The 27782-nt window shown below is 38.8% G+C and overlaps 3 protein-coding genes and 1 long non-coding RNA gene across 14 annotated transcripts; 2 read left to right on the plus strand and 2 right to left on the minus strand.

Moving 5' to 3' along the window:
- Positions 1 to 6752: 6752 nt before the first annotated feature.
- cbln2a (cerebellin 2a precursor) lies at positions 6753 to 9006 on the minus strand. Its single transcript, XM_079613307.1, has 3 exons — positions 8567 to 9006; positions 8329 to 8448; positions 6753 to 7537 (listed from the first exon to the last, which is right to left on the minus strand). Exons 1-3 carry the CDS (start codon positions 8852 to 8854, stop codon positions 7340 to 7342), a joined length of 606 nt encoding a protein of 201 aa, XP_079469433.1. The 5' UTR covers positions 8855 to 9006; the 3' UTR covers positions 6753 to 7339.
- A 2734-nt stretch (positions 9007 to 11740) lies between these two features.
- On the minus strand, positions 11741 to 16851 carry LOC306998137. 2 transcript variants are annotated; one of them, XR_013797520.1, is made up of 8 exons: positions 16019 to 16851; positions 14030 to 14293; positions 13874 to 13933; positions 13602 to 13679; positions 13420 to 13497; positions 13252 to 13335; positions 12784 to 12943; positions 11741 to 12697 (listed from the first exon to the last, which is right to left on the minus strand). It is a non-coding gene; the product is annotated as an uncharacterized lncRNA (long non-coding RNA). The 2 variants fall into 2 exon arrangements; XR_013797521.1 differs by lacking the exons at positions 14030 to 14293; positions 16019 to 16851 and having other exon boundaries at positions 13874 to 14005.
- LOC306998134 (neuropilin and tolloid-like protein 1) lies at positions 16196 to 25261 on the plus strand. 9 transcript variants are annotated; one of them, XM_079611949.1, is made up of 10 exons: positions 16196 to 16734; positions 16838 to 17123; positions 17727 to 17795; positions 17957 to 18091; positions 18169 to 18417; positions 21171 to 21212; positions 21295 to 21422; positions 22800 to 23028; positions 23242 to 23355; positions 23918 to 25261. In XM_079611949.1, the coding sequence occupies exons 2-10, from the start codon at positions 17096 to 17098 to the stop codon at positions 24499 to 24501; spliced, it is 1578 nt and encodes a 525-aa protein (XP_079468075.1). In that variant the 5' UTR covers positions 16196 to 16734; positions 16838 to 17095; the 3' UTR covers positions 24502 to 25261. The 9 variants fall into 9 exon arrangements, with proteins under 9 accessions (XP_079468075.1, XP_079468073.1, XP_079468077.1 ...); XM_079611947.1 differs by having other exon boundaries at positions 16621 to 16739; positions 17730 to 17791; XM_079611951.1 differs by having other exon boundaries at positions 16649 to 16739; positions 17730 to 17795.
- Positions 25262 to 25341: 80 nt separating this feature from the next.
- Positions 25342 to 27572, plus strand: atpsckmt (fATP synthase c subunit lysine N-methyltransferase). 2 transcript variants are annotated; one of them, XM_079611955.1, is made up of 5 exons: positions 25342 to 25578; positions 25701 to 26042; positions 26233 to 26370; positions 27086 to 27136; positions 27232 to 27572. In XM_079611955.1, the coding sequence occupies exons 1-5, from the start codon at positions 25552 to 25554 to the stop codon at positions 27427 to 27429; spliced, it is 756 nt and encodes a 251-aa protein (XP_079468081.1). In that variant the 5' UTR covers positions 25342 to 25551; the 3' UTR covers positions 27430 to 27572. The 2 variants fall into 2 exon arrangements, with proteins under 2 accessions (XP_079468081.1, XP_079468082.1); XM_079611956.1 differs by having other exon boundaries at positions 25379 to 25533.
- The last annotated feature ends 210 nt before the right edge of the window (positions 27573 to 27782 follow it).

Raw genomic sequence — 27782 nt, forward strand, 5'->3', positions numbered from 1 at the left:
GGTCTGAAAATCACAGCAGATGGGGTATGAAAAAATGCTTTAGATGCAGAAAAGTGAATGCTGTAATGTCAATATGCTCTGGCCAAGTTTGACACCATAAACCATTGTCTGCGATGGAGCCAGCATGCAAAGTGAACTATTGCATTCAAACAACCTGTTCAGAGGCCATAAAGCGAGAATCTGTTTGGGGCCACAGGACAGGGACAAAGGAGACACATTGATATATTCACACACACACACTGACCTAAGCACTATTTATTATTGAGGTTCTTGAGGATTTAAAAGTATTGTCTTTGTTTATTATTATTATTAATAAATTGAATTAAATATAAATTATATAAAATGTTATACATATGATGCTTATTTATTGACAATAATAATAAATTATAGGCCTATATTTTTTTTTTTTACTATTACAAATATATACATTTAATTTGTTAAACATAATATAAACAAATAATTTTTTCCATAAAGATATTAAATCATTGGCATTTGCATTGTACAATTATTTACATATGTAAATAAATATATATATATACAAATTGTATACGTGTGTGCGTGTGTGTAGCATCGTTTAATATTTAACTTAATTTTTTTTACAAAAGTAAATGATTTACAGCATAATATGTAAAAACACTGTTATATGGGAAACATCAGTACTGTACAGTAGCTTATTCAGCGGGTTAATGCAACGTTAGGGTGTAATGAAGATTGATGGTCGTGTTCCAGGTGTAATGGAGGCACAGAGGAGCCTTACACCTAATTATGTTTTAATTACTACAACTGTAAGCATGGTGCCATCAGCACAATATCTGCCTCTTACAAGCAGAGTTGCATGCTTTTCATTTTGTCATCATCTTTACAGTAAAATTATTCTGATTCAAAGATCATATCTAGTGTCTCAAACTATTTTGTTCCATTCCAATTGTCTAATATCTTGCTTGGTCTATGCGTGCTCCAGCACAGGAAGCAGCAGGCTGAGAGTTGATATCCTGATGCAGATAAATGCCCGGTAGAGATGGCCGTGGGTTCTTCTGTCCCTCATGCCTGTAAAGGCCAGCTTGGCGTGAGTCTGCAGCGCTCGGGCTGATTATGGAGCTGCGTATGCCATGTGTCAGTGGGTCACAGATTGGACCGGTGCTTTGCCACTCGGGCTCTCCCAGCATGCATCCCACAAGGGGTACGGACATCAAAAGGCCCCGTGTTGCACTCATGCTGGAAAGATGAGGAGGCTGTGCCTTTACCATCTGAACGGGGACAGAGGACACTAACACACATTACAGCCCAAAGATAGATGCAGCGACATGAAATATGCTCCTGTTGATGGCGAGAGAGGGACAAAGGGAGAGCTTGAAAATTGATTTGCATTTGCTTGGTAGGTCATTTAGGATGTCTCACCCTAGACAAGAGAGGTAACACGTTTAACCGAGATAACAAATGAGAATGTGTTTTTCAGTGGGGCGTTAAGCGTAGAATCTGGTCAATAAATCATTCGTTGCAGTGCAAAAATACACAGCAATTTTCTGCATAGGACAGTGACTCTTCAATAATGCTTGCTGCCAAATATCTGAAGCAATCTAGGATGATCCCACGCATGCATTTTGTTATTAAAGCTATTTTTGTATTTGAGAAATTAAGTAAAAAAATAAACATTTGCCAGACTATAGGATCTCATCTTATTATCGCTAGGTTATTCATTTGGTTTTTGGCCTTTAATGTGTAAAGTTACACAACTCCCTGCTCTGCTGGGTTCTGTTAGTCACTATACCATCTGATCAAATCTATTTCAGTAGATCAACGCAAACACACAATCAGACAATATTCATTTGGGCAGCTACTATAGGTCAGTAAGATTTTTCTTTAAAGACATAATACTTTTATTCATCAAGGATGCATTAAATTGGTTAAAAGCGAAAGTGAAGACATTTATAGTGTCACAAAACTTTTGAAAATCATTTGAACTCTTTATTTATCAAAGAGTCTTGGAAAAAAAATGCATCACTGTTTCCACAAAAACATTAAGCGACACAACTGTTTAAACATAATAAGAAAAAGTGTTTTTGAGCACCAAATCAGCATTTTATAATGATTTCTGAAGGATCATGTGACACTGAAGACTAGAGTAATGATGCTGAAAAATCAGCTTTGCCATCACAGGAATAGATTACATTTTTAAAATAGAAAACAGTTATTTTAAAATTGTAAATTTGTAGTTATTTTTTATTTCATATTTTTTTAATTAAATAAATGCAGTCTTGGCGAGCATAAGAGACTTCTTTCAAATGCATAGAAAAATCGTGGACTCCAAACGTTAGTGTAAATGTAAATGTGTGTTAAATGCTTAAGATTGGTTTTGTCTTTACAAAGCTAACAAAATAAATCAATAAATAAAATGGAGTTGGACCAGATGATGGAGCAACAGCCAACAAGTGTACAGCTTACCAGGCCAAATGCTGCTTAACACACATCTCGGGATGCAGCTCAGGGAGTTGGTTGAGAGAAGCCTAGAGTTGTAATAGACAAAGGGGTACTTAAGAAACTAAAATAGTTTTGATTTATTGAGCATTTTTAAGTGACTGCAGATTTCTTATTCTTCCATTAGTTTCATTTCTTAGCTCTGGTTCACATAATTGGGCATAGGTCAATTATGATATTGATAGCATAAACAATTGAATGATAAAGTAGACAGTATTCTTCAGCACCCATAGTACAAGCCATGAGTAATGCGTGCACTGTTTATGAAATCATGATATTTCATTCAACGTAATTATTACAGTAATTAAATCATGACTGTTGGGGTTGAGACATATATAGATTTCAGATTTCAAAAGATTTCAGTATGTTTTAGAAACAAGATGTATGTTCTTAAAGGACAAATGAAAGAATTATGCATAAAAAAACATTTTCTGCATTTTGTCCCCCAAAACCAAAGTCATGTTTAGTGACCTAGCAGCGACATGTGCTGTTGAGTCATGCTTTCATTCTTAATCATCTTTATGAAAAGGAAAGGTCAGATAGAGACATTAGACAGCTTTTGGCCTTTGGGCAATGTTTACTTCCAAGCCAAATCAAACGACAGTTCCAAGACAGACAAGAGAGATAAATTGTTTTTTTTTCTTTCTTACTTTTTAAAGGTTCACGGTCTGATCATGAGGTCACACATAAAATAAAATCTTTAATTATTATCTAACATAACCACTCGTTGCCCCCTATAACATTCCACTCTGTATATACTGATACAATAAAATGCGACGGTCTTGATCAGTGAAAATATGTGCAAGTGTCTTTTTAAGCTCTACTCTTGGAAGGAATATTTCACTGTTTAACACTTAACGCCCACATCATTCTCATACCTCATCACATTTGCATTTCACCTCCAAAAATTGCTGTCTTCACAGATTTTAATTGTGCCCTTGGTAATAAATTACCTAATTTCCATCCCATTTCCCAGCCATGCTTTGAAATATATATAAAGCTGTAAATGTTAAATCTGTAAAGTTCACTGTTGCGTAATACAGAATCTTGAAACACATGCTATGCCATTGCCCTGCCCTCAATAAAGAGACAACAATCCTGCATGGTGTCTATCCTTCTAGTTTGTGCACATAATGATCTCTGTAGGTGGGTGTTGCTTTCATCCTTCCTAAAACTGCCCCGTTGATAGACTTAATCACATATGTTTACACTCTTGGTACAAAATTACTCTAAAATACAACTTTTGAGATTATAAAATCACCACTTGAATCTGTAGATCTAGTGTCACATGTCTGTCCTGTCTGGTAGTGCACATGGGTGTTTTGTTATTTTGGGGCCATGTGCTATTGTCATTGTCTGGTCCCTCCCCCTTATCTAATTATTGGTTTATTTGTCCCACCTGTCCTGCTCGTTACCCTCCTTGTTTGCCTTCCTATTTAGTCTGCCTGTGTTTGCTGTCCTGTGCTGGTTCGTTGTACATGTTACGTGTGTCTGTGCCTGTCCTGCCCTGCCCTGTCTGTGTTGGATTAAGTTCTGATTTCCTTTGTTGGTTTGTTTGTTTCTTGTTTTATCTTTATTAAATCTTCATTTCACTCCGCATTTGAGTCCTCTTCCATTTTCCACTACCCACCGTGACAGAACGAACCAGCCAAATGTGGATTCAGCGGAGCGAACTTTGTCCTGCGGAGAGGGAGAACGGGATCTCCTTATTTAAATACTTCGCCATGTGCGCTCAGAGGAATGAGGAGATCAGGACAGCCGGCGGTCAGTCGGGAAGAGGTGAGACCAAGACTGCGACTGGCAACCATATAAAGACCCTTGCTGACTCTCAGCGGTTTGAGGGAACCCGGTTGGCCAGGTTCTCTGGGACCCGCGGAGGTTGTAGGAGAGGAGGTGATCGAGGTGATTCCCAGCATCACTCATCACATCGGTCTCACCTTGACCCTGAGTTCCATCCACCGCTGGTTTCGCCCAGCAGTAGGACATCACCACTGGTCCCGTCTAGCACAAAGCCTTCACCGCTGGTCCAGTCCATCACAGAGCCCTCGCCGCTGGTTCCGCCCAGCACAGGGCCATCACCACGGGTCCTGTCCAGCACAAGACCCTCGCCACTGGTCTCGTCCAGCACGAAGCCTTCACCGCTGGTTCCGGTGGTCCCGGTTTCAATGGTTCCAGTTCCGGTGGCCCCAAAGCGGAGGAGGAGAAGGAAGACATCCTTCATGCCTGTTCCGGTGGTCCCGAGTCCGGTGGTCCCGAGTCCGGTGGTCCCGAGTCCGGTGGTCCCAGTCCCGGTGGTCCCGGAGATCGTCCCCGTGCAACCTGCGGTCGTCCCCGTGCAACCTGCGGTCGTCCCCGTGCAGCCCGCTGTCATCCCGGAGGTCGTTCCCGTGCAGCCCGCTGTCATCTCGGAGATCGTCTCGGAACTGCCTACCATCAGTCCTGCCACGGCAAGGAGGGCGGTCTTCCTCTTTTATGCAGTGGCAGTATTGCATGCATGGAGGAGACACTGCTTGTCTGCCGTTCCAGAGCCGGGGCCAGTGTCTGCCGTTCCAGAGCCGGAGCCAGTGTCTGCCGTTCCAGAGCCGGAGCCAGTGTCTGCCGTTCCAGAGCCGGAGCCAGTGTCTGCCGTTCCAGAGCCGGAGCCAGTGTCTGCCGTTCCAGAGCCGGAGCCGGTGTCTGCCGTTCCAGAGCCGGAGCCGGTGTCTGCCGTTCCAGAGCCGGAGCCGGTGTCTGCCGTTCCTGAGCCGGAGCCGGTGTCTGTTGCAGTTCCTGAGCCGGAGCCGGTGTCTGTTGCAGTTCCTGAGCCGGTGGTGTCTGTTGCAGTTCCTGAGCCGGTGGTGTCTGTTGCAGTTCCTGAGCCGGTGGTGTCTGTTGCAGTTCCTGAGCCGGTGGTGTCTGTTGCAGTTCCTGAGCCGGTGGTGTCTGTTGCAGTTCCTGAGCCGGTGGTGTCTGTTGCAGTTCCTGAGCCGGTGGTGTCTGTTGCAGTTCCTGAGCCGGTGGTGTCCGTTGCAGTTCCTGAGCCGGTGGTGTCCGTTGCAGTTCCTGAGCCGGTGGTGTCCGTTGCAGTTCCTGAGCTGGTGGTGTCCGTTGCAGTTCCTGAGCCGGTGGTGTCCGTTGCAGTTCCTGAGCCGGTGGTGTCTGTTGTCGTTCCCGTTCCTGAGCCGGTGGTGTCTGTTGCAGTTCCCGTTCCTGAGCCGGTGGTGTCTGTTGCTGTTCCCGTTCCTGAGCCGGTGGTGTCTGTTCCAGTTCCCGTTCCTGAGCCGGTGGTGTCTTTTCCAGTTCCTGAGCCGGTTGTAACTGTTCCTGAGCCAGGGTCTGTCTCTGTTCCGCCTTGGTCTTCACCGCCATGGCCGCCCGAGTGGTCGGCTTCACCCTGGTCGTCTCCGCCCTGGCCGCCCGAGGGGTCTTCACCGCCCTGGCCGCCCGAGGGGTCTTCACCGCCCTGGCCGCCCGAGGGGTCTTCACCGCCCTGGCCGCCCGAGGGGTCTTCACCGCCCTGGCCGCCCGAGGGGTCTTCACCGCCCTGGCCGCCCGAGGGGTCTTCACCGCCCTGGCCGCCCGAGGGGTCTTCACCGCCCTGGCCGCCCGAGGGGTCTTCACCGCCCTGGCCGCCCGATGAACTGTCCGCTTCGCCTGTCCCTCCCGTCCCGCCCTGGTCTGTCCCTCCCGTCCCGCCCTGGTCTTGTGGAGCGTCTGGTAGCCGCTCCGTAGGGAGGGGGTAATGTCACATGTCTGTCCTGTCTGGTAGTGCACATGGGTGTTTTGTTATTTTGGGGCCATGTGCTATTGTCATTGTCTGGTCCCTCCCCCTTATCTAATTATTGGTTTATTTGTCCCACCTGTCCTGCTCGTTACCCTCCTTGTTTGCCTTCCTATTTAGTCTGCCTGTGTTTGCTGTCCTGTGCTGGTTCGTTGTACATGTTACGTGTGTCTGTGCCTGTCCTGCCCTGCCCTGTCTGTGTTGGATTAAGTTCTGATTTCCTTTGTTGGTTTGTTTGTTTCTTGTTTTATCTTTATTAAATCTTCATTTCACTCCGCATTTGAGTCCTCTTCCATTTTCCACTACCCACCGTGACATCTAGTCTACCTGGTAGCCATTGAAGGTATACACTGTTTTCAAATGGTGACATACTGTTTGTATTCAAAACAAATGTAACTGATAAATGTTGCACCGCGTGTCTCTAAATAATAATGAAATAAATAATTCATATGTGTACTGGACAAGATTACAGTTTTTGACAGACAGCTGTTTTCAGCACCATGGACAGCGATGATTTCTGCTTTCCTCCACTCTCTTAAATGACTTTATTGCCTTTTTGCAAAATAACACTTTCAAGTCCTAAATGAGTTTTTAAATACATTCCTTCTGTTTATGATATGGTATATTTACATTCAAGTAATATAAAATGCAAGATATCATTGCTTATCTATGCATTAAGCCAAACAACAACGATTAAAGAGAATTAGCTGTTTTTGTACTTACTTCGTTCATATTGAACATCAAATTTATAAGGGCTATACAAAAAAAAAAATACAATGACGAGCACATTACAAAACACAATTCGTGCAAAATATGCTCTTGAATGCAAAAATGTCATTGACAATAACATACCGCTCTTTTCCAAAGCAATACGCAGACATCGATTGGTCCAAATACTGTCACTATCCTACTTGCTTTTAAATCTCACAAATAGTTAAACACACACACATACATACAAACTCATTACATTTCTTCAGATCCTAACAATAAATAAAATAAACTAGAACGCATTCCGTGTTCACTCTGCTACCTTTATTTTTGAAAGCAGATATGGAAATGTCCCTTGGTCTTCAGTCTGGGCCATTTAAAGTGGGCTATATTCAATCAGAGAGGGAAAACAAGGAAGCCAGAGAATGTGGAGTACTTCCACCCGCCCATGAGGTTCCCTCTCTCTAGTTTGAGATAGAGTCTGTCTTCACGCTCCAGGTGAAGAAGAACACTGTTACTCGCTGCCTCTCGGGTCACGTCTTGATCACCGGCAAACGCAGATATTATTGGGTATTCATTATGCATCAGATTGACCTAATGGCATGGAAACACAAGCAGTGATCAGATGTGTTACAACAAGCCAGATTAACCTTTACTTCATAGAACGAAACTGTATATAAAGCCATCATTTAAATTTCACTTGTAACTGTTCATTAGTACTAGTTAGATTACTAGTCCTTTTTCCAGTAGTGTCTAGTTTCAATTTAATAAGCCACTAGTATTATTCATTACATTCATACATTCTTTTCCTTTGCTACTAGTCTCTATTCCAACAGTGAAAACAAACTATTCTGTTTTACTGGTATGAAGTTACCAATTGAATATACATTTAGACTAGTAATGACTTCCAATTGTTGCTGATACTTATTCCAATTTTACTATTTCTTAGTTACTAACTAGAGTTACTAACATTTATTCCAGCTTTGCAGGTGGTTATTTAATACAGTACAGTACATATTTATGAGACATATATATATATATCTTTACTAGTAACATTTCTTATCTTATCAACCATTGTTTTGTCATATGAAATGACTAGTCAGAATGATACTACAGTTCAATCATAATCTTTCTGGTAAGATAAGTGTTAGCCTACTATTGGAATACACAGATGTCTAATAAATAATATTCAATTAGTAGGCTACTAAGAAAACTGGAACACATAGTAACTATTAAATTAAAGAATGAGTAGTAGTGTCAAATAAATGTATTAGTAAAACTGGAAACGGTACCAGCAGCAATTGCAATAGCCATACATGAATAATTAATATATGCAATGATAAAAAAGGGAATGTAAAAAGAAGCAAATGTAAACATAGACTCGCCTGGATTGTCTGTCGGTTGTAGACCTTCACAACGTGAAAGCTGAAGCTGTAAATGCCTCGACGAGGAGCTTGAAATACACTCGCCTTGAGATCGAAATGATTTCCAATGTTCACTAGTACCTGCAAAGAGGTGTGTGTTCACTTAGTCAAATGGGGGGGTGGGGGGAATGTTACAGCCAACTTAACTCACAGATATGCTTACATGTAAAAAAAAAGAAAAAAAAGAAGGTGGTCTGACCTGATCAAAGTAGATTGTCATGGACTTGTTACTCATTTCTGATGGTTCGTGGTTAGTTCCTCTGACAGCAGAAAAGGCCACTTTAGCACCAGCAGCCCGGACAGATATCCCAAACGACGAGGTCACTCCTCCTTCTGCGGACGGGTTCGAGTCACACACCACTAAACATTTTCCTTCCAAAACTACTGGTTCTGTGTCATTCTGTCCGAGGGAAACCGCAACGCCGCATCCCAAAAGAAAGGTGGAAGCCAGCACGGCCAAAGAGCCCTGTTCCCCGGCTCTCAACATGACTGTGGAGGACCTCTGAGCAAAAAATACTAACGGCCACTCTTAGGAGATCAGTGAAGACGACAGCAACTCTCTCTCTCTCTCTCTCTCTCTCTCTCTCTCTCTCTCTCTCTCTCTCTCTCTCTCTCTCTCTCTCTCTCTCTCTCTCATCCACACGCACACAGCGCGCGCACGTTTTATTTGAAAACAACGCCCTAAATTTTCACCTTGTGCTAAAGTTTTTAAATTGCGTAGCCTAATAATTTCCAATCAAGTTCAAATCCAAAACTGATGCATCACTAAACATATCATTAGAATAATCTTATTACTAATCGGTGCTTTGAAACCCATCACGACACAACTACGACAAATCTGTAGAAGGATAAACGTTATAAGGATTTGTGCGTTGAATCAATTGCCTAGTCCAAACATCTCCTTCAAAGTATACTTAAGCCTACTGTACTATCCAATTTACTGTAAAGTAAATGTCTCATTATACCACTTTATTAACTTTAACGGGTCTGATCAGCATTTATGGCTAAATGAATTTCAATGAAAAACTGTAATGGTGCGTTCACACCGGACGCGAATAGCGCGTCAGGCGCGAGTGATTTCAATGTTAAGTCAATGCAAAGACGCGTTACACGTAAAACGCGTGTAACGCGTCTTTGCGTTGACTTAACATTGAAATCACTCGCGGAACGCACCATAAGAGGACAATGGCTGTACACTGGTGACATCCCATTGTTTGTGAGTGTTTAAACAAGGAATATGATGTGCTATTGCTCCATCCAGTGGTTGTAAAAAGATATTAAAGCATTAAAATTAAAACTTACTAAGCTCTTAAAAATTGTATTCACACATGCAGAGACTGTTAATCAAATGAAAGATGTACTGTAGTGTAGCCTATAAACCTATAGGCTATAAATCATAACATAAACGTGCAAAAGACCGCAGTCTGCATGGCTGAAGTCCTTGGCTTTTTCTTTTAGCAACATCAAGATTTTAGGTTAAAAGTATTTTTGGGTAAGTTACTCTAAAAAAGTAGTTAATTACTAGCTACTAATTACATCTTTCAGTGGTGTAATTAGATTACTGTAGGCTACTAATTACTCTCTTTGAAAATTATTTTAGTATAAATTGTGTATAGGCTAGCTACTAATTATCTAGGCTACTTTATGAATCCCATATCAACTTTGACCATTTAAACAATAGAAGGATAGACATGAAATTGCTCTATTGAAAATCTAAATTCAATAGGCCTGCATTTTATTTTCAAATAAATAATGTGAAAAAAATAATTAATAAATTATTATTGAACTGACCAAAATATTTAAAGGGATAAATACTTTTTGACTTTATTAGATGTTACATTTTGATGTTAAATCCACTATTGTTTTATATATAGTTGTTTTATAGTCTATACAGTATTTAATGATTTATGAATGAGTAATAATTATATCAGAAATAACTGTACCGGTAATTAAATTACAGAAAAAATAAGAGTAATCCCTTACTTTACTTTTAAGGGAAAAATAATTAAATGACTGTTGTTAATTAATTACATAGTATAATTAATAATAATTAAATGCTTTGCACCCATCAATACACACGTATTCCATATAGCCTCTCAATTCATATGAGCTCATAAGGGCTGTATGCAAAATAATTATAAACAAATTATCAAAATGCTGTTTAGATTTAGATTAGCATGTTACACCACAGAAAAACTTCATATGTATACTTGAGTACATAATGCAGAAAACAATAAAAGGAAAGTAGTCTCGATGGATACTGAAAATTATATATAGGCCTATTATATCTGCAGCCAGAATAAAAGTTAGAAAGATAGCATGTTATAATGACTAAAACATGGTTGTTTTTGTCTTTGAACCTAAAATACTAGTACATTAAATATTTACCTTATCTGATGTTTCAAATTTCAAGCCTGTATGTTTTAGAATTCCTTTAGAGAACCTTAAAATAAAATATGCTTTAGTGGTCAGAACTGTTAATTATTTTTTATGAGACATATTTTGTGGAGAAACCATTTGCAGTAACTACAGCTTTAAATCAGTTGGGGTGTATATGCACCAGTTTTACATGCTGTTAAAGTGTGATTATGGGCTATTCTTAAATGCACATTTACTGCAGATTATTTATATTAATCGTCTTTCACACCACAAATTTCAGCGCCATACCATTTCAATTAATAGTTTTGTTGACACAGTGTGCTAATTAAATTACTTTCCAGCTAAAAGATGAGAGATTTAGCCGACAGAAGCAGGTTATTTTGCAGTATTTCCCAGTTCTGGAGCATCCATTATTTCTTGTTTACAAGATGCTAATGAAAAGCAGTCCAGAGAATGCCAGTTTAGAAAGCATTTGGGACCATATTAGTGTCTTATTTTTCACCTTTTCCTCCACATTACTGTACATCCAGTTTCTAGTTTGTACACAGTCTTATCGTTAGGTGCATCTGCTGCTACAGGAACTTGACAAAACTCACATTTTCATTTGACACATGACAGGCAAACAACCATATTTTCAAAGTGCACAAATTAGTAGGCCAACTTTAATCAGCAAATCATTAGTTAACAACCCAGATAGCAATGAGTCGGCGGGCCACCGGCGGTTCTCCAGCGGTAGTAGAAGCGACAGTATGGCGTAATCGCAAACACGTTTGCCGGCGCACCGCCAGCGGCAGCCGCTTTTTTAAAAGCGGCATCCGCCTTCCTACCGCCTTCGTATCGCTGACGGCCAGCAGGTCAACCGCCGTTTCGCCGCAGTTATAACAAAGGCAGCTTTTTCGCGGCCCGCCGGAGGCAAACGCTATTATATATATATATATATATAAAATATTTATAGCATGCAGTTTATCAAGAATAATGATTGATCAAACCAGATAAATTTCCATTTGACGTTTTAATTCCACATTTTAAAGTACAGTAATAGTCATTGAAACAAAATGTCAGCTCAATGAAATATAACAAAAAAGATACATATATACATAATGTACACACTAAAGAACATGCAAGTTTCCAATTATATATTGTTTAAAAACAGCCTTATAAGCAAATTATATCACTTAAAATATTTTTTTAATATTATCAAGAGGTCAGTTATGGGATGAAAAGAATTACCAGTAAACATTATAGCAAGTAATGAAGATATATGGTACCAAATAATGCGCAAGATACCAAATAAATTCAGGTATAACATCACATTTTCAAGCAATTCTTAACAATAGGATAAGTGGCAATAATTGAGTAAGGCTCTGGGGTAGAATAGACAATTATAATGGCATTGCTGATCTGGGGCACAAGATTTACACTGTGAATGTCTGGAGTAGTTCGATATGCGTGGCGTAGTGAGTTAACAATTGCAGGACAGTAAGTAATTATAATTGTTTCAAGTCTGACTACAGGTTCTGTGGTTTTTCCCAACCACCAATATAGGCAACACAAATTAGCATATCTTCAGTGATTCCTTGTGCGCCTGTATAAGAGTGCTTTTAATTCACAATTTAACACATATTACACAAACAATAAAATCACAAAAAAACATTAAGAAAAATACTACCAAGTATATCGACCAGACAAAAAAAAAAGTTTTTTTTATAAAAAAGTGGATTGGTCGAGTGTAGTCTGTTACAGACTGCAGGGTAGTGAGTGTTCCAGTTGTCAGTGATGCTGGGGTGTCAGTAGTCAGCCTAGGTTTAAGGGGTCGGCTGTGGGTCCCTCTCAGCTGTGCGGCGCCTTTTTCCACCTTCACGGTCAGATGCTCCTTTCAGGTAACGCATAACATTAACCTGGACCGCCTCATCAGTGGCATCCTGGGTTGCCGGGTTCTTCCGTATGGCCCCTGTAGAAAATACAGATCTGTCATTCCATTTGAATACACATCACATACACATCTATCTAAAAATATCTAAAGAATATCTAACTTACTTTGAACAATGGTCTTCAGGAACAGGTCTCTAAAACATGCTTTTTCCCCAACACCAGTCCAAGTTGTATCAACGGAAAGGCGATTAGAGAAGACACTCTGAAGCATTCTCCACACTGTTGACTTTAGGTCCTTCCCACATTTGATAGCCAAAAAACGTAGCTGAAAATCCAAAAAAAGTGCCCCAAATTACATTTCTCATACATAAATATAAAATGTGACAGGCTTTGAATTCAGACTGTAGAATAGGCAGTGTACAATCTTAATTTGACTTTAGATTAACCTACAGCATTATAAACAATAGCAGCACACTTACAAATCGTTCCTGATTCCCAGAATAAAAGAACATAGTAGTCAGTCCTGGTCCCTCAACTACAAAACTATGACATTTATATCTTGGTCTACTACATGTATAGGTGGCCCCAGTGGGAATTAATCTAACAAACACAGGTGTTGTTTGCAAGTCGTACCTGATTGCCCAGTGCGAGCAAACGTCTTCAACATTGTCCCAACTTGCTTCACCTGCTCTTGAAGCGAGTTGCTGTCATCTGAAGCTAGAAAAAGATAGGCAAATGGTAATTTGGAACCTACACTACACACAAATATGTAAACTTTAAGAAAGAGTGCCATGTTCTCACCTGCTCGTGCATTGCTTTCTCTCCGGGCTTGGTTCTCCTCCCTCAGGGCTTGGTTCTCAGTCTTGAATCTCTGGACATCTACATAACAAAAGAAAAGGGATTCTGCAGGGTTTAGTCAGTCAAATTTACGACTAACATAATTATATAATCACTATATTAAGAGATATAGGTCTAGAATATACCTTCATAGCTGAAAACTTGATTCTGTACACGTTATTTCAGGGGAGTCCAAGGGCCAATCACTGAGTGATGACTTTCTCCTATTGATAAATTGACATAATAATATGTTAGAAGTTATTGCATATATTTACTGTATTGTACAACACACCTAGACACCTTTCATCCAGGGCAGTCAAGTGCCCTAATGAAAAACAGATTATGCATAAAAGGATTCCTCATCTTAAATAGAAGCAATAGTTTAAGACAAAACAATGTCACAAATAACATCACTTACTTGTACTCAAACTGTTGGCTCTGAGAAGTGGAGACTGGACTACTGGTGAGAAACCTTGTTCTGAGAAATAGGAAACAAAAATGTGAAAATCAAACAAAGGGTATAGTTTAGTGGCATGATCACAAATTAAGCATCACAGCAATACATTGTACATACCAGCTCTGAAGTCTACAGATGGTTGAACGTTTTCCTGGTTTTCTAGAATGAATGAAGCTTCTGGAGCATCGGGCAGCACGGAAAACTCGTTACCATTACTCGTTATGATTTTTTCAAAGCTCAGAACAGCTGGTGCATCTGGAAGACTAGACTCCTCTTCATCAGACATTGTGACTAACCATGCATTTACCTTTAAAGCCAAAAAGATTGTCCAACAGTAGGTCTCTTGGGTGAAGATAACCGGTTATGCTCTGGTCAAGGTATCTGCAAGAAAATGTGAACAAAACCACATTGTTAATGTTAGGAATATACGTGGGAAAAAAAATGATCAGCCAAATGTGGAACAGTGAGTGTTAAACAGTGTGTAGTGATTTAAGTGAACACAGAATTGTCCTCAAACATAAAATGTACAGAAGTTCACAGAATTACAAATCACAATAGCGTTAAAAAAAACATTGTTACATTCAGATAAAGATGTTTTATGACTCAATAAACATGATTGTAACGATGTATGTGTGTTCTTCAAACTATGTTCAGGTATCATTATAATGAGATTATATTCATAATGTAAAGGCAATCGATATAATTTATCCTTGAGCATAATACTAGAAAATAATATATTTTCTCTCTAATTGTTTTATCCAAAGCCAAACCAGATCACAAAAGTTTATATAAAACACTCGACTTGCGTTATAAAGTAATTTTGCAAACACATGGTTTTAATCTCATAAATTTGTGTATAGTGGCTAGCTAGCATGCTAACGTTACCTAGCCTCAGGTGCACCTGTCACATATATTAGCTGTTATTTTTATGATTTTATTGTAAATAGGAATGTTTACTGAAATGTTTTGTTTTTAGTTTTCAGTGCTAGATACAGTTTCAACTGTGAAGTTGAAGAACTGTGAAAGAAATGAGGGATTATAACAGTGAATAGCCAGTCGTTGGTGATTATAGATAGCAATAAACCAGATTTGAGATGTGTAAATGTGTGCATTAAGAGACTGAATGGGTCAAACTGCCCCATTTAGTCTCAGTCTCTCAATGCAGACATTTGCACTTCTCCATTCTGGTTTATGGCTCATAGATATGCTATTCTTTTGTGTGCATTAGAGTGACTAACGACAGGCTATTCACATTGTTATAATCCATAATTTCTAAAGTTTTTCACGGTTGAAACTGTCTATGACTGAAAACTAAAAACAACATTTCAGTAAAAATTCCTATTTAGAATAAAATCGTAAAAATAACAGCTAATTTATGTGCAACTGAGGTCTAGGTTTTTTTATTCCATAATTCCTGTAAAAAAATAATACATAACTGTAACTATAAGTTTCTGTTTCTCAGAATAAAATAATGGTCAAATACTGAAACCTGCGTATTATATCTTTCTAATGATGTATATTTTTTCAAGATAGTTCAAATTTAATCTTATTATTTAAAGCTCACGCTCTGGCAAGGGTTAACAAAATAAGTATTATTTTAGGCCGAGGCTTTTTATACGGCCTACCGCTGAACGCGGCCTTTATCCAGGAGCAGTTCCAGATGGGGAAATCTCTGAAACCCTCCGGAGGGTCTGGTGGACCAGAGTACAACGACAGCTGTTTCTGTTCTAACGTTACAGAGCAAATACGTGCGTTGACTCTCTCGATTATAGCTAACGTTAATGCTAAAGCTCAATAAACATCTAAAAAAAATGGCCGCCAACGGCTTTCGAAACTTTCGCCAAATTACAACCAGCCAGCATATTTTATGAGTAAATTATTTGATTTTTATATTATATGTTTGTATTTAAAGTTAAGTACACATTTATTATCTGCAATTTTGGCGCCCATATTAGCCGCCGCCACTGTAACGTAACGTACCTAGCAACTTTGCGTAAACATGGCTAACGTTGACTTGTTCGGCAAGAACTGAGATGACTAACGTACAGATTTTAAATATATAAACTAAAAACAGTTGCGTTAAACACAAAGGAAACATGTACTTACCTAAATGATGGTAGTCGACGTCGATGACTTTGTTTTGCGATCGAGTAGAACTGTACTACTCGAGTAGAGTGATGAATTGACGCGAATGTGTTTGTTATAGCGCCACCGTCTTATAAGCCCCGCCCAAAATAATTCTGAACACACACACACACACACACAAAAAAAAAAAAACACTGCGCATTCATTCTATGTTTTATCAATGACATAATGTGTTTAGATTTTATTAATATTTTTTTGTAATAATCTCTACAGGGACTTTTACAATTTCTTAAACATTTGTACAGATCACAATTGCTAATTAATACTGATAAGGTAAAACAAAAATAAAACATTAAGATTGGAAAAAAATAAAGTTTTTTTTTTTACTTTAAACTTTTTAAACTTAAAGCATGAAGAACTTAAGAAGAAGAATTTAGCTTTTTCATTGAGTCTATTCATGTCAAAACTATTTTAAGAGTATTTTAAAGCGGCTTGCCGCCAGCCGGCCGCAGTCCATTAGACAGAGGCAACCGCCAGAGAAAATGAAGCAGTCGGACCGCCGGCGATTTGCCGGCGGCATCTCGCTAGAAATGCGAGTGACGTATTCGGCGGCAAACGTTGTATCCCCGCCAGCGGGACGCACCTATAGCCGACAGCTTAGGGCCGGAGGCAAATAGAAGCCGTGTGGATGTTTTTTGCTATCTGGGAATATGCTACTTGGACAAACTTCATCTGAGGCAGGGTAGCCTACTGCATTTAGAATTTATTCACGACGTTGTTAGCCAAGTATGTCCACATATGAGAGAAGGGATCTCGTTAATCCACTCTTCATGTCCGCAGGTCTTCTGTGCACTGAGGCGGATTACGCAGATGTGTTTGTTTTCAACCTGTTCCATCAAACAGTCTTCAACTACACCGCGAGTTCTGGGAATAGCCGCAATTTTTGCAATGAATCTCACATCATTTGCGTCCTTCAAGCAGCCTCTTCTAATGACGGACTTTTATATATTGTAGATTTTATCTCTAAAATTTATCCTTCGCCTCGCCACTGCAATTCGCATTTCATGGAATTCAAAGTTGAAACCCTTGGGGAGAATCATGGTGCCGCGGGTAAAACTGCTTCTTGGTGAGTAAATATCAAAACAGTGCGTTAGCCTATGAAAACGAACATAAATGTTATATTTCATTTATTGCTATCGACTAAGTAACCTATTGGGAACAATACATGCATGATCCTCTTTAAGTTTAAGCCATATTCTTATATTTAATGTGTAATTCTGTTTTCAATGTTCACACGAAAGCAAGTATATCACTAAACCTCAAGTGGCAGTTTGAACATACACTTGCAAAAGTGGTTATAAAGTTGTAAAACGCAGATCAACATGTCGCTGTGGATATTTATTTGTTATTTAGTCTAGTCTTTATTTATGTACGGGACATACACAACCATAATGTCACAATTGACTGAGAAAACTTTGAAGTGTATGTTGTCCTCAATTTTGACAATGCAGTGATAAAAGCCAGATAGATAGATAGATAGATAGATAGATAGATAGATAGATAGATAGATAGATAGAAATTAGTAACGAAAATACTTACACAAACATTAAATGCAAAGACAGTATACACGTTGTACATTAGAGTTGTATTGGCACATTTAAGAACTTTTTAAGTATGAAGCCAGCTATTCTTGACCATCATTATTTCTGATCATTATTATTTATTTTAGCAGTCGTTGCAAGTCTCGTCAATCTTGGATTTTCTGGAGCACCAACAGCACCACCGAAGAAAGCTGTAGGTAATTATCTCTTATTAACAATGACATATTAAGTGGGCAAGAAGAGCATTGTGATCTTGTGCAAAATCAGGATTGACTGATTCTTAACAATGCACATTGTAGTTGTTGAATCCAAGTAGTTTTAATCTCATGGCAGTCTTCTTAATGCTTTGTCTCTTCAGTTGAAAACAACGCAGGCGTGACTCCGGCGAGATCGTGTGGTTCTTGGGTCAAAGATTCTGATGGAGGAGTTTTTACATCTCCTAACTATCCTGAGAAATATCCTCCTGACCGAGAATGCATATACATAATTGAAGGTTTTTCAGCTTACATTTTGATCATTGTTAATGAGTCATATTTCTATATCTAACTAGAAGTTTTAATTGTGCCATAGCTGCTCCAAGGCAATGCATCGACCTGTATTTTGATGAAAAGTATGCTATTGAGCCATCGTGGGAGTGTAAGTTTGACCACATTGAAGTCAGGGATGGACCCTTCAGCTTTTCTCCTATCATCGGCCGTTTCTGTGGACAAGAGAGCCCGAGTTATGTTAGGTCCAGTGGACGATACCTTTGGTTAAAATTTGTGGCAGATGGTGAACTAGAATCCACTGGATTTTCAGCTCGGTACAATTTCACCCAAGGTAAGATTCTGTTTGTGTCATATATTCAGGTCCGGGGTTCTGGTCCAGCGCCGGGGAGGGTTGTTGTGGGGGGTTTGGGGGTAAGGGGGCCCGGTCCGGAAGGGGGGTACAGGGATATCCATGGCGCCAGGCCTAAGTATATGCATTTGTCTGTATCAACCAATTATATATCCATTTAAGTTTTTGTAAAACCTGATGGTCATGTTCTCCAGATCATGATTTGAGATTGAACCAAGGAGCATCTTGTTCTTCAGTGGAAGAACATCTGACCGTCTGTACAAAGAGCGATATGATCCGTGTCAAAAATGAACTTTTTTTGATTAGCGACCTGGAAAAAGTGCAAAATCTGAAATATTTTTTCAGAATGTTACAGGTTTAAATTACATTTTGAATAGCAGATTTTTATGACTTTTGGACTCTGCTGTATCTATTGGTAAACAAAACGCATACACAGTTATAATGTTGGTTTGGTACTGGTGGTTTATTCTTAGTAAGAATCCTACTTGTTTTGGTAAATGCTGTGTTCAGTGCTCAGGTCTGATGGCCCTGCATTTGTAGTGCAGGCACACATGCAGCAGCTGAGTGGGGGAGGTTTGTGATTTCTCTGATCCCAGTTAATGAAAGCTTGTCTTTAGAGGAGCACACTCAGTCTGCTCCATGTCCTGAGCTCTGTCCTCCTACTTCAGCTTCACCAAATCCTATTGAAAATCTACACTCTAAAAAAAAGAAAGGTTCCAAAAGATTCCAAATGAAGGTTTTTTGCAGTGATGCCCTGGGCCTAGAAGAAACATTTTGGGTTCCCCAAAGAACCTTTTAGTGAACATTTTAGAACATTTTAGAATCTAAAGAACCTTTGAGCTATGTCCAATGAAAAGGTTTAATTGATAATGAAGTTTCTTCATTGAACCATCAATGCCAATGAGGAGTCTTTATTTTTAAGAATGTATGGGATGGCCAAAATCATTTATTATAGAGTATGCATTACTGTTAGGTTGAAAAGGGGTCAGAAATGTTTTGTCCGAATATTTTTGAATTCATAGTCACATCATTCAAAGTAAAAATGAAAATGTGCAGTGTTTTTTTACTATATTCGACTGAGGGTCGAGACAGATATGAAGTCCGTCTTGACTAAATTGGGCTGGTCTCCCTAATTATGTGATGTTAGGCTAAACTTAAATTCTGATTACACCACTGTTCATCGCAGCGGCCTAATAAACAGTGAACAGATAGGTAAGCAGTATTTAGGTAATGAAGCAGGGACATAAGGGAGAACCTGTGACAGGTCCCGGTGGAGGGGGACTGAGCCCTGTGAATTTTGAGAGCCCTGAAATAAAGGAAACACAAAATCCATGCATCACAGCCAAACACTTTGACATCTACACACTGCGGAAACCAGAAAAACAAGGCTAAAAAAAAAACTGCAAACTTATTTTAGTTTTACAATCAATGATTTTTGGTTATATGTACATTTGGAATACTGTAAAATACAACCCTGCACATCATAAATCATAGATTTATCAGAGACCTACATCCATGCGTCCTGTTACATCATCATAAGAATAATCTTAGCCAAGCTGTACCAGAGGTAAGGAAACACGAGAGGATTATGGCGAATCCCTGAATGATTTTTAGATTGAAACCCTAAAGGACTCTGAAATATCCTAGTGAGTTTTTTGGATCTATTTATAAACTGATCTATATTATAAACTGGCCAGAGCCTATTAACTGTTTAAGCCTGAAATACTGTGCAAAAAATATATTAAATACGGGTAAATAAACAGGTTTCTGTAAACACACCTACATCTTATTACTTTGCTTTCTCACGCTGCATGTGTAGCCTAATCTGTGTGAGTCTGGTGCAGGGATTATTAATCCACGTACAATCATGACTCAAGCCCCAGGACATCTTTCTCATTCCCTAATCCGACGTGTTTCAGTTATTAGGCAAAAAGAAGATAAATGATTGTGCTGGGATAGAAGTCTTTCAAGGTCAGGGATAGAAGAAGTAAACCGTGTGTTTTATTTATCTGTGTTAGTCTCTGAAACCATCAGGGAAATGAAATAACTTCTGTTTTTAAAATAGTTCCCATGTTCTGCGGAAGAAATAATGCAACCTACCGTCCAAAGGTTTGGGGACAGTTTTTGAAAAAAGTCTCTTAAACTCACCAAGGCTGCATTTATTTAATCAAAAATACAGTTAAAAAACACAAAACAAAAAACAACAACAGTAATCTTGTGAAACATGTACAATGTGACAAATGTGATTTGCAAAGCGGAATCTTTTGGGATCATTACTCCAGTCTTCAGTGTCACATGATACTTCAGAAATCATTCTGTTGATTTGGTGCTCAAGAAACATCTCGTATTATTATCTATGTTGAAAACAGTTGTTCAAAACAAAATCTTACTAATCTTACACATTTGGACAGTAGTGTATATACACCGTTTTTCATGCTGGTCAATGCCAGGCTTCATAACCAGCTTGACTTTCCTTGCTAGACCAACTTTTGCAGAAAGATCATTGGGGAGAACTAGTGTTTTTTGAAGATAAACAGCATGACATAAACCTTTTCATTCATGCTGCACTGCAGAGATCTTTACAACAACAACCACACTTATTTTGATATTTAGGACAATATTTAGTGTAAAGCTACTTATTTGAATATGAAATCCCTTGTGATTTTGACCTTGTAAACAGACCAAGGCCTTATTCAAATCCTTAATCACTCACTCTCCTCTGTATATATTTGCAGATCCTGATTTCAAGGACATTGGAGTTCCAGCACCTCTTCCAAGTAAGTGACGTGTTTTTTTTTAAGTTTACCCTCTGCATATCAAAACCAGTTCACGATTCATTGCTGTGTTTTCATGGTGTAGTTTGTGAGTTTGAGATGAGCGGGCCGGAGGGCTTTGTGGAGTCTGTAATGGTTGCGAAAGAGGGCAAAGCTTTGCAGACAGAGGCTGTAGACTGCAGGTGGTTCATAAGAGCTCCTCCTGGATCTAAGGTAAACCTCCATTCACAACTGTATTCAATGAAATAAAGTTTTCAGTAGGGTTTAACTTGTTCCACATTTCTCTGTCCAATAATATCCTGTTATTCTCCATTAATTAAAATATAAATTAGATAAAAACAAACAAATGTCAATATGAAGACTTCAGATGCGAAAACCTCTGACTGCCGTTTGAAATGTTCTTCTAAAACGAGCATTTTTATCAAGCTCTTATATATTTAAGTTCAGTAATTTCACGTTAATGACAATTAATAGGTTGTTTGTATTGCCATTAAAGTGAAATAACTGAACATAAGCACACAAGCTTGATAAAAGGATCATTCTAGAAGAAAATTTTAGATGGCTTTTAGAGGCTTTTGCATCTGAAGTCTTCACAGTCATGCTCAAAAGTGTATGCACCTTGCAGAATGTTAATTATTTTAACAAAATACGAGGGATCATACAAAATGCATGATATTTTTTTTATTTAGTACTGTCCTGAATAAGATATTTTACATAAAAGATGTTTACATATAGTCCAAAAAATAGCTGAATTGATAAAAATGACCTTGTTTAAAAGTTTACATGATTCTTAATACTGTGTCTCGTTACCTGGATGATCCACAACATTTTTTTTTATGTTTTGTGATGCTTGTTCTTGAGTCCATTGTTTATCCTGAGCAGTTAAACTACCAAATGTTCTTCAGAAAAACCCTGCAAATTCTTCACTTTTCCAATATCTTTTGCATATTTGAACCCTTTCCAGCAGTGAATGTATGATTTTGAGATCCATCTTTTCACTCTGAGGACAATTGTGGGACTCGTACGCTACTATTACAAAAGGTGAAAACATTCACTGATGTTCCTAAAGGAAACACAATGCATTAAGAGCTAGGGGGTGAAAACTTTTTGAATTTAAAGATCAAGGTAAAATGCACTTAATTTGTCTTCCGGGAAACATATAAGTATCTTCTGTTGCTTCTGAAGGGCAGTACTAAATGAAAACATTTTATATTTAAATAAAATAAGAAAAAATTGGACATCATCCTGTTCAAAAGTTTTCACCCCCCTGCTCTTAATACATAGCATTCCCTGAATATTTTGCAGGACCTGGAGGATTTTTCTGAAGAACAGTTTAACTGCTCAGGACTCATGAACAACCCTCACAAAACATAAAAACAGTCGTGGATCATACAGGTAGCAATACACAGTATTAAGATTCAAGGGTGTGCAAACTTTTGAAAAATTCAGAGATTTTTTTTTTCTCGTGGATCTTTTATGCAAAATATCTTATACAGGACAGTACTAAATAAAATAATAATTAACATTTTTAAGATTCTGCAAGGTGTATGTCAACTTTTGAGCATGACTGCAAATGTGTCCCCTGCACAGATCTATTTGCGATTCCTGGATTATGAGATGCAGAACTCGAACGAGTGCAAGCGTAACTTTGTGGCGGTGTATGATGGGAGCAGCTCGGTGGAGCATCTGAAGAATAAATTCTGCAGCACGGTGGCCAATGACGTGATGCTGCTGACTTCATTAGGTGTGATTCGCATGTGGGCCGATGAGACCAGCCGCAGGAGCCGATTCCGTATCCTCTTCACCACCTTCCACGAGCGTGAGTCATTAAATCAGGTTTTTTTTTATCTTAACACATTTCAGTATCACATATAGCTTTCTTTTTAGCATTAAAGTTGTGATTTACCACTTATTTTATCTGTGTATTTGGACTAACACATTATGAGTGCTGTACTGAGTCACTTTAGCAGTTTTAACTGCATGATATGGAAGTGTCTCATGTGGTTTCTATGATTATCATTTTGCTCTTCAGCTCCATGTGGGGGAGATGCATTCTTCTGCCATAGCAACATGTGTATTAACCACACATTGGTGTGCAATGGTATCCAAAACTGTGTCTATCCTTGGGATGAGAATGGTTGCAAAGGTATATAATCACATACTGTATTCCGAAATGAAATACTTGCAAATGTATTTACAAAGCTATTGTAGATAATACACTTATTAAGTAAAAAGTTAAGGGATATCCGTCCAAAAATCCGTCTTTCTTCTGTGGAATATAGAAAAGAAAATATTTTGAAAAACAGTTTTTGTCCATCCATACAATGAAAGTCAATTGGGGTCCAAAACAAAATTGAAAACATTTTTTTTAAGTTTCTTCTTTTGCTTTCCACAAAAGAATGAAAGCCATACAGGAAAATGATGACAGCATTTTCATTTTTGAGTGAACCATCCCTTTTTAGTAGGCTACACCACTTCATCCATAAATTGTAATAATATTTCACAATATTACTGTTTATACTGTACTTTTGATCAAATAGATGCAGCCTTGATGAGCATAACAGACAACTTTTTCAAAAACATTTAAAAATATTACCGACCCCAAACTTTTGAATGTTAGTGTATATTAATTTAATTATTTGTAATTTAATTATTTTCTAAATTCAAAACACTATACCACATCACGTTTTAATGCCCCTCTCACACAGAGAAAAGAAAAGCCACTATCCTGGACAGCCTTGACAATACCAATGTAACCATTATTGGAGTGACCTGCGGAGTGGTGATTATCCTGCTTACTGTGTCGATAATCATTCAAATAAAACAGCCACGGACAAAGTACATAATCCGCAGGGATGAATTTGACCCCACCTTGCTTCACGAGGCCTTTGAACCTCCGCACTACGAGCTGTGCACATTACGGCAAGGAACCTCATCCGATGATGAGGTGTTACCTGATGACTTCCCCAAATTGCAGCGCACCTCCTCCAAATGCATCCACGGCCACCACTGTGGCTCCGGGGTGTCCAGCATTCGAGGCAGCCGCACCGACCTCAGCCTGCGAGATGCTGCTGCCATTCTCTCAGAGATGGAGGCGTCAGCACAACCCCAGTTCCCTATGCAAGCCACCCCTACTGGCCGCAGGAATATTCTGGTGATGAAGCACAGCTACTCCCACGATGGGGCTGAAGAGTGCGACCTGGATGATGAATTTTATGATGGGCCCACCACCAGCCACGGGCGAGCTGCAATGGACAGAACTGTGCATCGGTCAATATCCAATGACTTTTGATGGTTTTCCATGCACATCAGCCCAGCTTTCGGATAGATTGTTTTCTTTAATGTCTTTTGTCTTGGTTTTATTTGAAGTATTTAGTTTGTTGACAGACAAAATGTCCTTGTCTAGTCACTCCATTTTCATCATTTTGCATCCATAAAGGAATATCAATCAACAAATATGGCTGTATGCATTAAATGAACCATTGAACTGTATTACTGCCAGTTTTCTTTCCCTGTTTTGCCTAGAACAGTGTGCTGGGTCGGGTATTATTTAAAACATGACATACAATCCTGTCATTACTGTTATGGTTATATTTACCATTGTTTTTTTGTGATCTGTAACAGGCTTCTCTCTTGAACTGTGTGGTTTAATTTAATTGTGTTTTAATTTTTACTTCATTTATTTGTATGTTCATTGCTTTTATGCCCGTGTGAGAACAAATGTGCTTCTTTTATACGTTGTTACCCTTCATACTCCAATTTTCGTTCTCATATCACATTACTGATAAAATTACAAACAAGTACAGTTGTTATGCAGTCTGATTTTATTGCATATTTTTATAAAATGTTGTACTGTCTGTAGAACAAAATGCTCTTTTTTCACTGCATGCCACCATTTTCCTCGCCTATTGGTAGCAATTTAATGTGATAATAAGCACCACATGTAAACATTTCTAAAAATGTGTAATCCTCGTCATAATAACATTTAAATAAGATTTAAAAGTGATGTTTTATTACAAATGCCATTAAAGGTTGAAAAAATAGCAGCCGCCAGAAGATGCTGTGATGAGTAATGAGCCGCATAATAGTGCCACCCACTGGTTTACAAAAGTAATTGCAGGGGAGGAACTTTCTCACCACTTAAAACACCCATAGGTAAATTAACAGGTGGAAAGTTTTTAAGCAAAAGTTTTTAGGGTTTCTGCATATCTCCCTTTTTAATTCTCTCTTGAATTAATAGTGTGTGTCCATCTGATCTGTACGAACTAAGTGACACAGAGAGTGGAACTAATGTCGACGCTCCAGTCTGTCATCGGACAAATAAGTAGATGCACAGATTCTCATGCCTCTCGTCTGTGAAAGTTCTTTGGTTGTTGTATACATAATTACACATCTACAGAATATGTAGACTTATATACTAGTCTTTATATTTTCAGGCCAACATTGTTAATTTATTGAAATGTATAGCTCTTTGCGTATCTTACCTCACAGCTGTTAAGAGCTGCGTGCTGTCATTGGGCATTCAGTAAGGAGGTCAGTGGTTTCAGGATGTCTGACTTTGGCACAGAATCAAGTCTACGCTCAGAGACTTATAAACAGGGATCAGTGGGTGAAAGTACTTTTAAAAAACGACTCGGTATTATTGCAACTTGTGTCGTCGGTGGGTCATTGGTCGCTCTGTATGCAGTCACCGGGCCGTTTATTGCACCAGCATTGAGGAAAGTTTGTCTGCCATTCGTACCTGCAACAAGGACACAAATTGAAAACATTCTAAAGGTTTTGAAAAATAGATCGGGGTCCCTGGTGGATATCGGCAGCGGAGATGGACGGATAGTGAGTTTCGGACTATCTTTTGATTTGGAGTTTGCACTAACAAACAGTACCATTCAGTACCGTGGTATATCAATATTACCATTCAACTAAATAACAGTATTTATGTGATGTCAGTTAATCACAGTAACCTGTCTATAGTTGAACCATTATCCCAATATATCCTAAAAATCGTATTCCTGGTTTGGTGTAGGTTGTCGCTGCAGCAAAAAGAGGCTTCAAGGCAGCTGGCTTTGAGCTGAACCCATGGCTGGTCTGGTACTCCCGTTACAAAGCCTGGAGGGAAGGTGTTCATCACAGCACATCTTTTTATATTTCAGACCTTTGGAAGGTAAGAACAGGTCAACCATAATCTAAATGTGGATCTCCTTTTGTATTTTTAATCAGTTAAGCAGCTACAGCTCAATATAATCTCTTAAATAATAGTTAATGTGCTATAATGTCATGTAAGCATCCCTCCCAAGGGTGTAGATTTGGTTTGAACATTGGGGGGGTTTTCATGTGATCATGGTATAAATATTGGGGGGGTTGTGGGGGGGTTGTAATGCATAGATTTAAATATTGGGGGGGTTATGTCCCCCCCAACCCCCCCACAAATTACGCCCCTGCCTCACACACTCTGAAGGGCAGGACACTTCAAATTGGGGACCTTGGAGTGAGCATGGCACTTGATAATGTATCCTATTGTGACATATATATAAGTGAAACAGCTTCTTGAATAATAATAAAAAAAAGTAGGCCAGGACTTTTCATTTTATCCATCCAATTAGGTGTGCACAATTTATTGGATCTTTGTGATTTGCTATTGCTGTAATCTCATGTAAGTGACAGTTTGTCCCGCCATCGTGCCAGTAAACGCATCATCAGAGAAGAGTTCTTGTTGCAAAAGGGAGGGACGGTTATTTTGATTGAAGATTATGTGGGCACATGACTTTTACAAAAATAAAGCTGTGCATGGATAAATCATTTATTATAAATACTGCTTTATCCATAAAAATACGAACTGTCCATTTTGATTCCATGGTGACATTAAACTCCTTTCATAGGTCAGTTTTTCAGAGTACTCCAATGTGGTCATCTTTGGGGTTCCTCAAATGGTAATATGTGTATTTAATATCTATATGTGTTTCCCTGATAATACATCTAATCTAAGATCAGACAAACATTCTTTATATTTTTTTTCTCTCCACAGATGGAGCAGCTTGAAGTCAAGCTCCAAACAGAGCTCCAGAGTTCAGCCAAAGTGGTAGCTTGTCGCTTTCCATTTCCCACTTGGACTCCTGATGATGTAGCTGGAGAAGGAATTGACACAGTGTGGGTTTACAATGCCAAGACATTCAAACCACACATCAGAAATGATAAAGATAGTGAAAGACAAGAGATGCCATAAGTCTTCAGCAGCGATGACCTAGGAAAACAAATACTACTTTTTTCTTTACAATATTGACAAACATTTTGTCTCTGTAATATCATTGTAAAATTCAGACTATTTTGGTGTTATGTTCATAATAAAATCTCCCTTTGTTTCAGTACAAAAAAAGAATCTATTCTTTCAGCGTTTTTATTATGTGACAAAGAAAAGGATTTTATATAAGATTTATATATAAATATTTCAGAGCCTTATTTACACACCACCACCAAATAAACTTGTTTGTAGGGACCAAATGCAGCATGAATTACTTACTAAAAGGCAGCTACCCTGTCCCTGATAGAAAAAGGTGTGTTTGTGTGTGTTTGCACATG

Source organism: Phoxinus phoxinus, assembly GCF_949152265.1.
Source record: "Phoxinus phoxinus genome assembly, chromosome: 5".
Lineage (NCBI taxonomy): Eukaryota > Metazoa > Chordata > Actinopteri > Cypriniformes > Leuciscidae > Phoxinus > Phoxinus phoxinus.

Bases quoted from the DNA above. Each gene is read 5' to 3' on its own strand.
- LOC306998134 (XM_079611945.1), top strand. From the start codon at position 16,828: ATGTCCGCAGGTCTTCTGTGCACTGAGGCGGATTACGCAGATGTGTTT. The intron at 17,792-17,956 runs GTAGGTAATTAT...TTGTCTCTTCAG, and splicing joins CAGCACCACCGAAGAAAGCT to TTGAAAACAACGCAGGCGTG. The intron at 23,356-23,917 runs GTATATAATCAC...CCTCTCACACAG, and splicing joins GGATGAGAATGGTTGCAAAG to AGAAAAGAAAAGCCACTATC.
- cbln2a (XM_079613307.1), bottom strand. From the start codon at position 8,854: ATGTTGAGAGCCGGGGAACAGGGCTCTTTGGCCGTGCTGGCTTCCACC. The intron at 8,449-8,566 runs GTCAGACCACCT...ACCTCTTTGCAG, and splicing joins TGACAATCTACTTTGATCAG to GTACTAGTGAACATTGGAAA. The intron at 7,538-8,328 runs GCGAGTCTATGT...CCATGCCATTAG, and splicing joins ACAACCGACAGACAATCCAG to GTCAATCTGATGCATAATGA.
- atpsckmt (XM_079611955.1), top strand. From the start codon at position 25,552: ATGCCTCTCGTCTGTGAAAGTTCTTTG. The intron at 25,579-25,700 runs GTTGTTGTATAC...CTTACCTCACAG, and splicing joins TCGTCTGTGAAAGTTCTTTG to CTGTTAAGAGCTGCGTGCTG. The intron at 26,043-26,232 runs GTGAGTTTCGGA...GGTTTGGTGTAG, and splicing joins GCAGCGGAGATGGACGGATA to GTTGTCGCTGCAGCAAAAAG.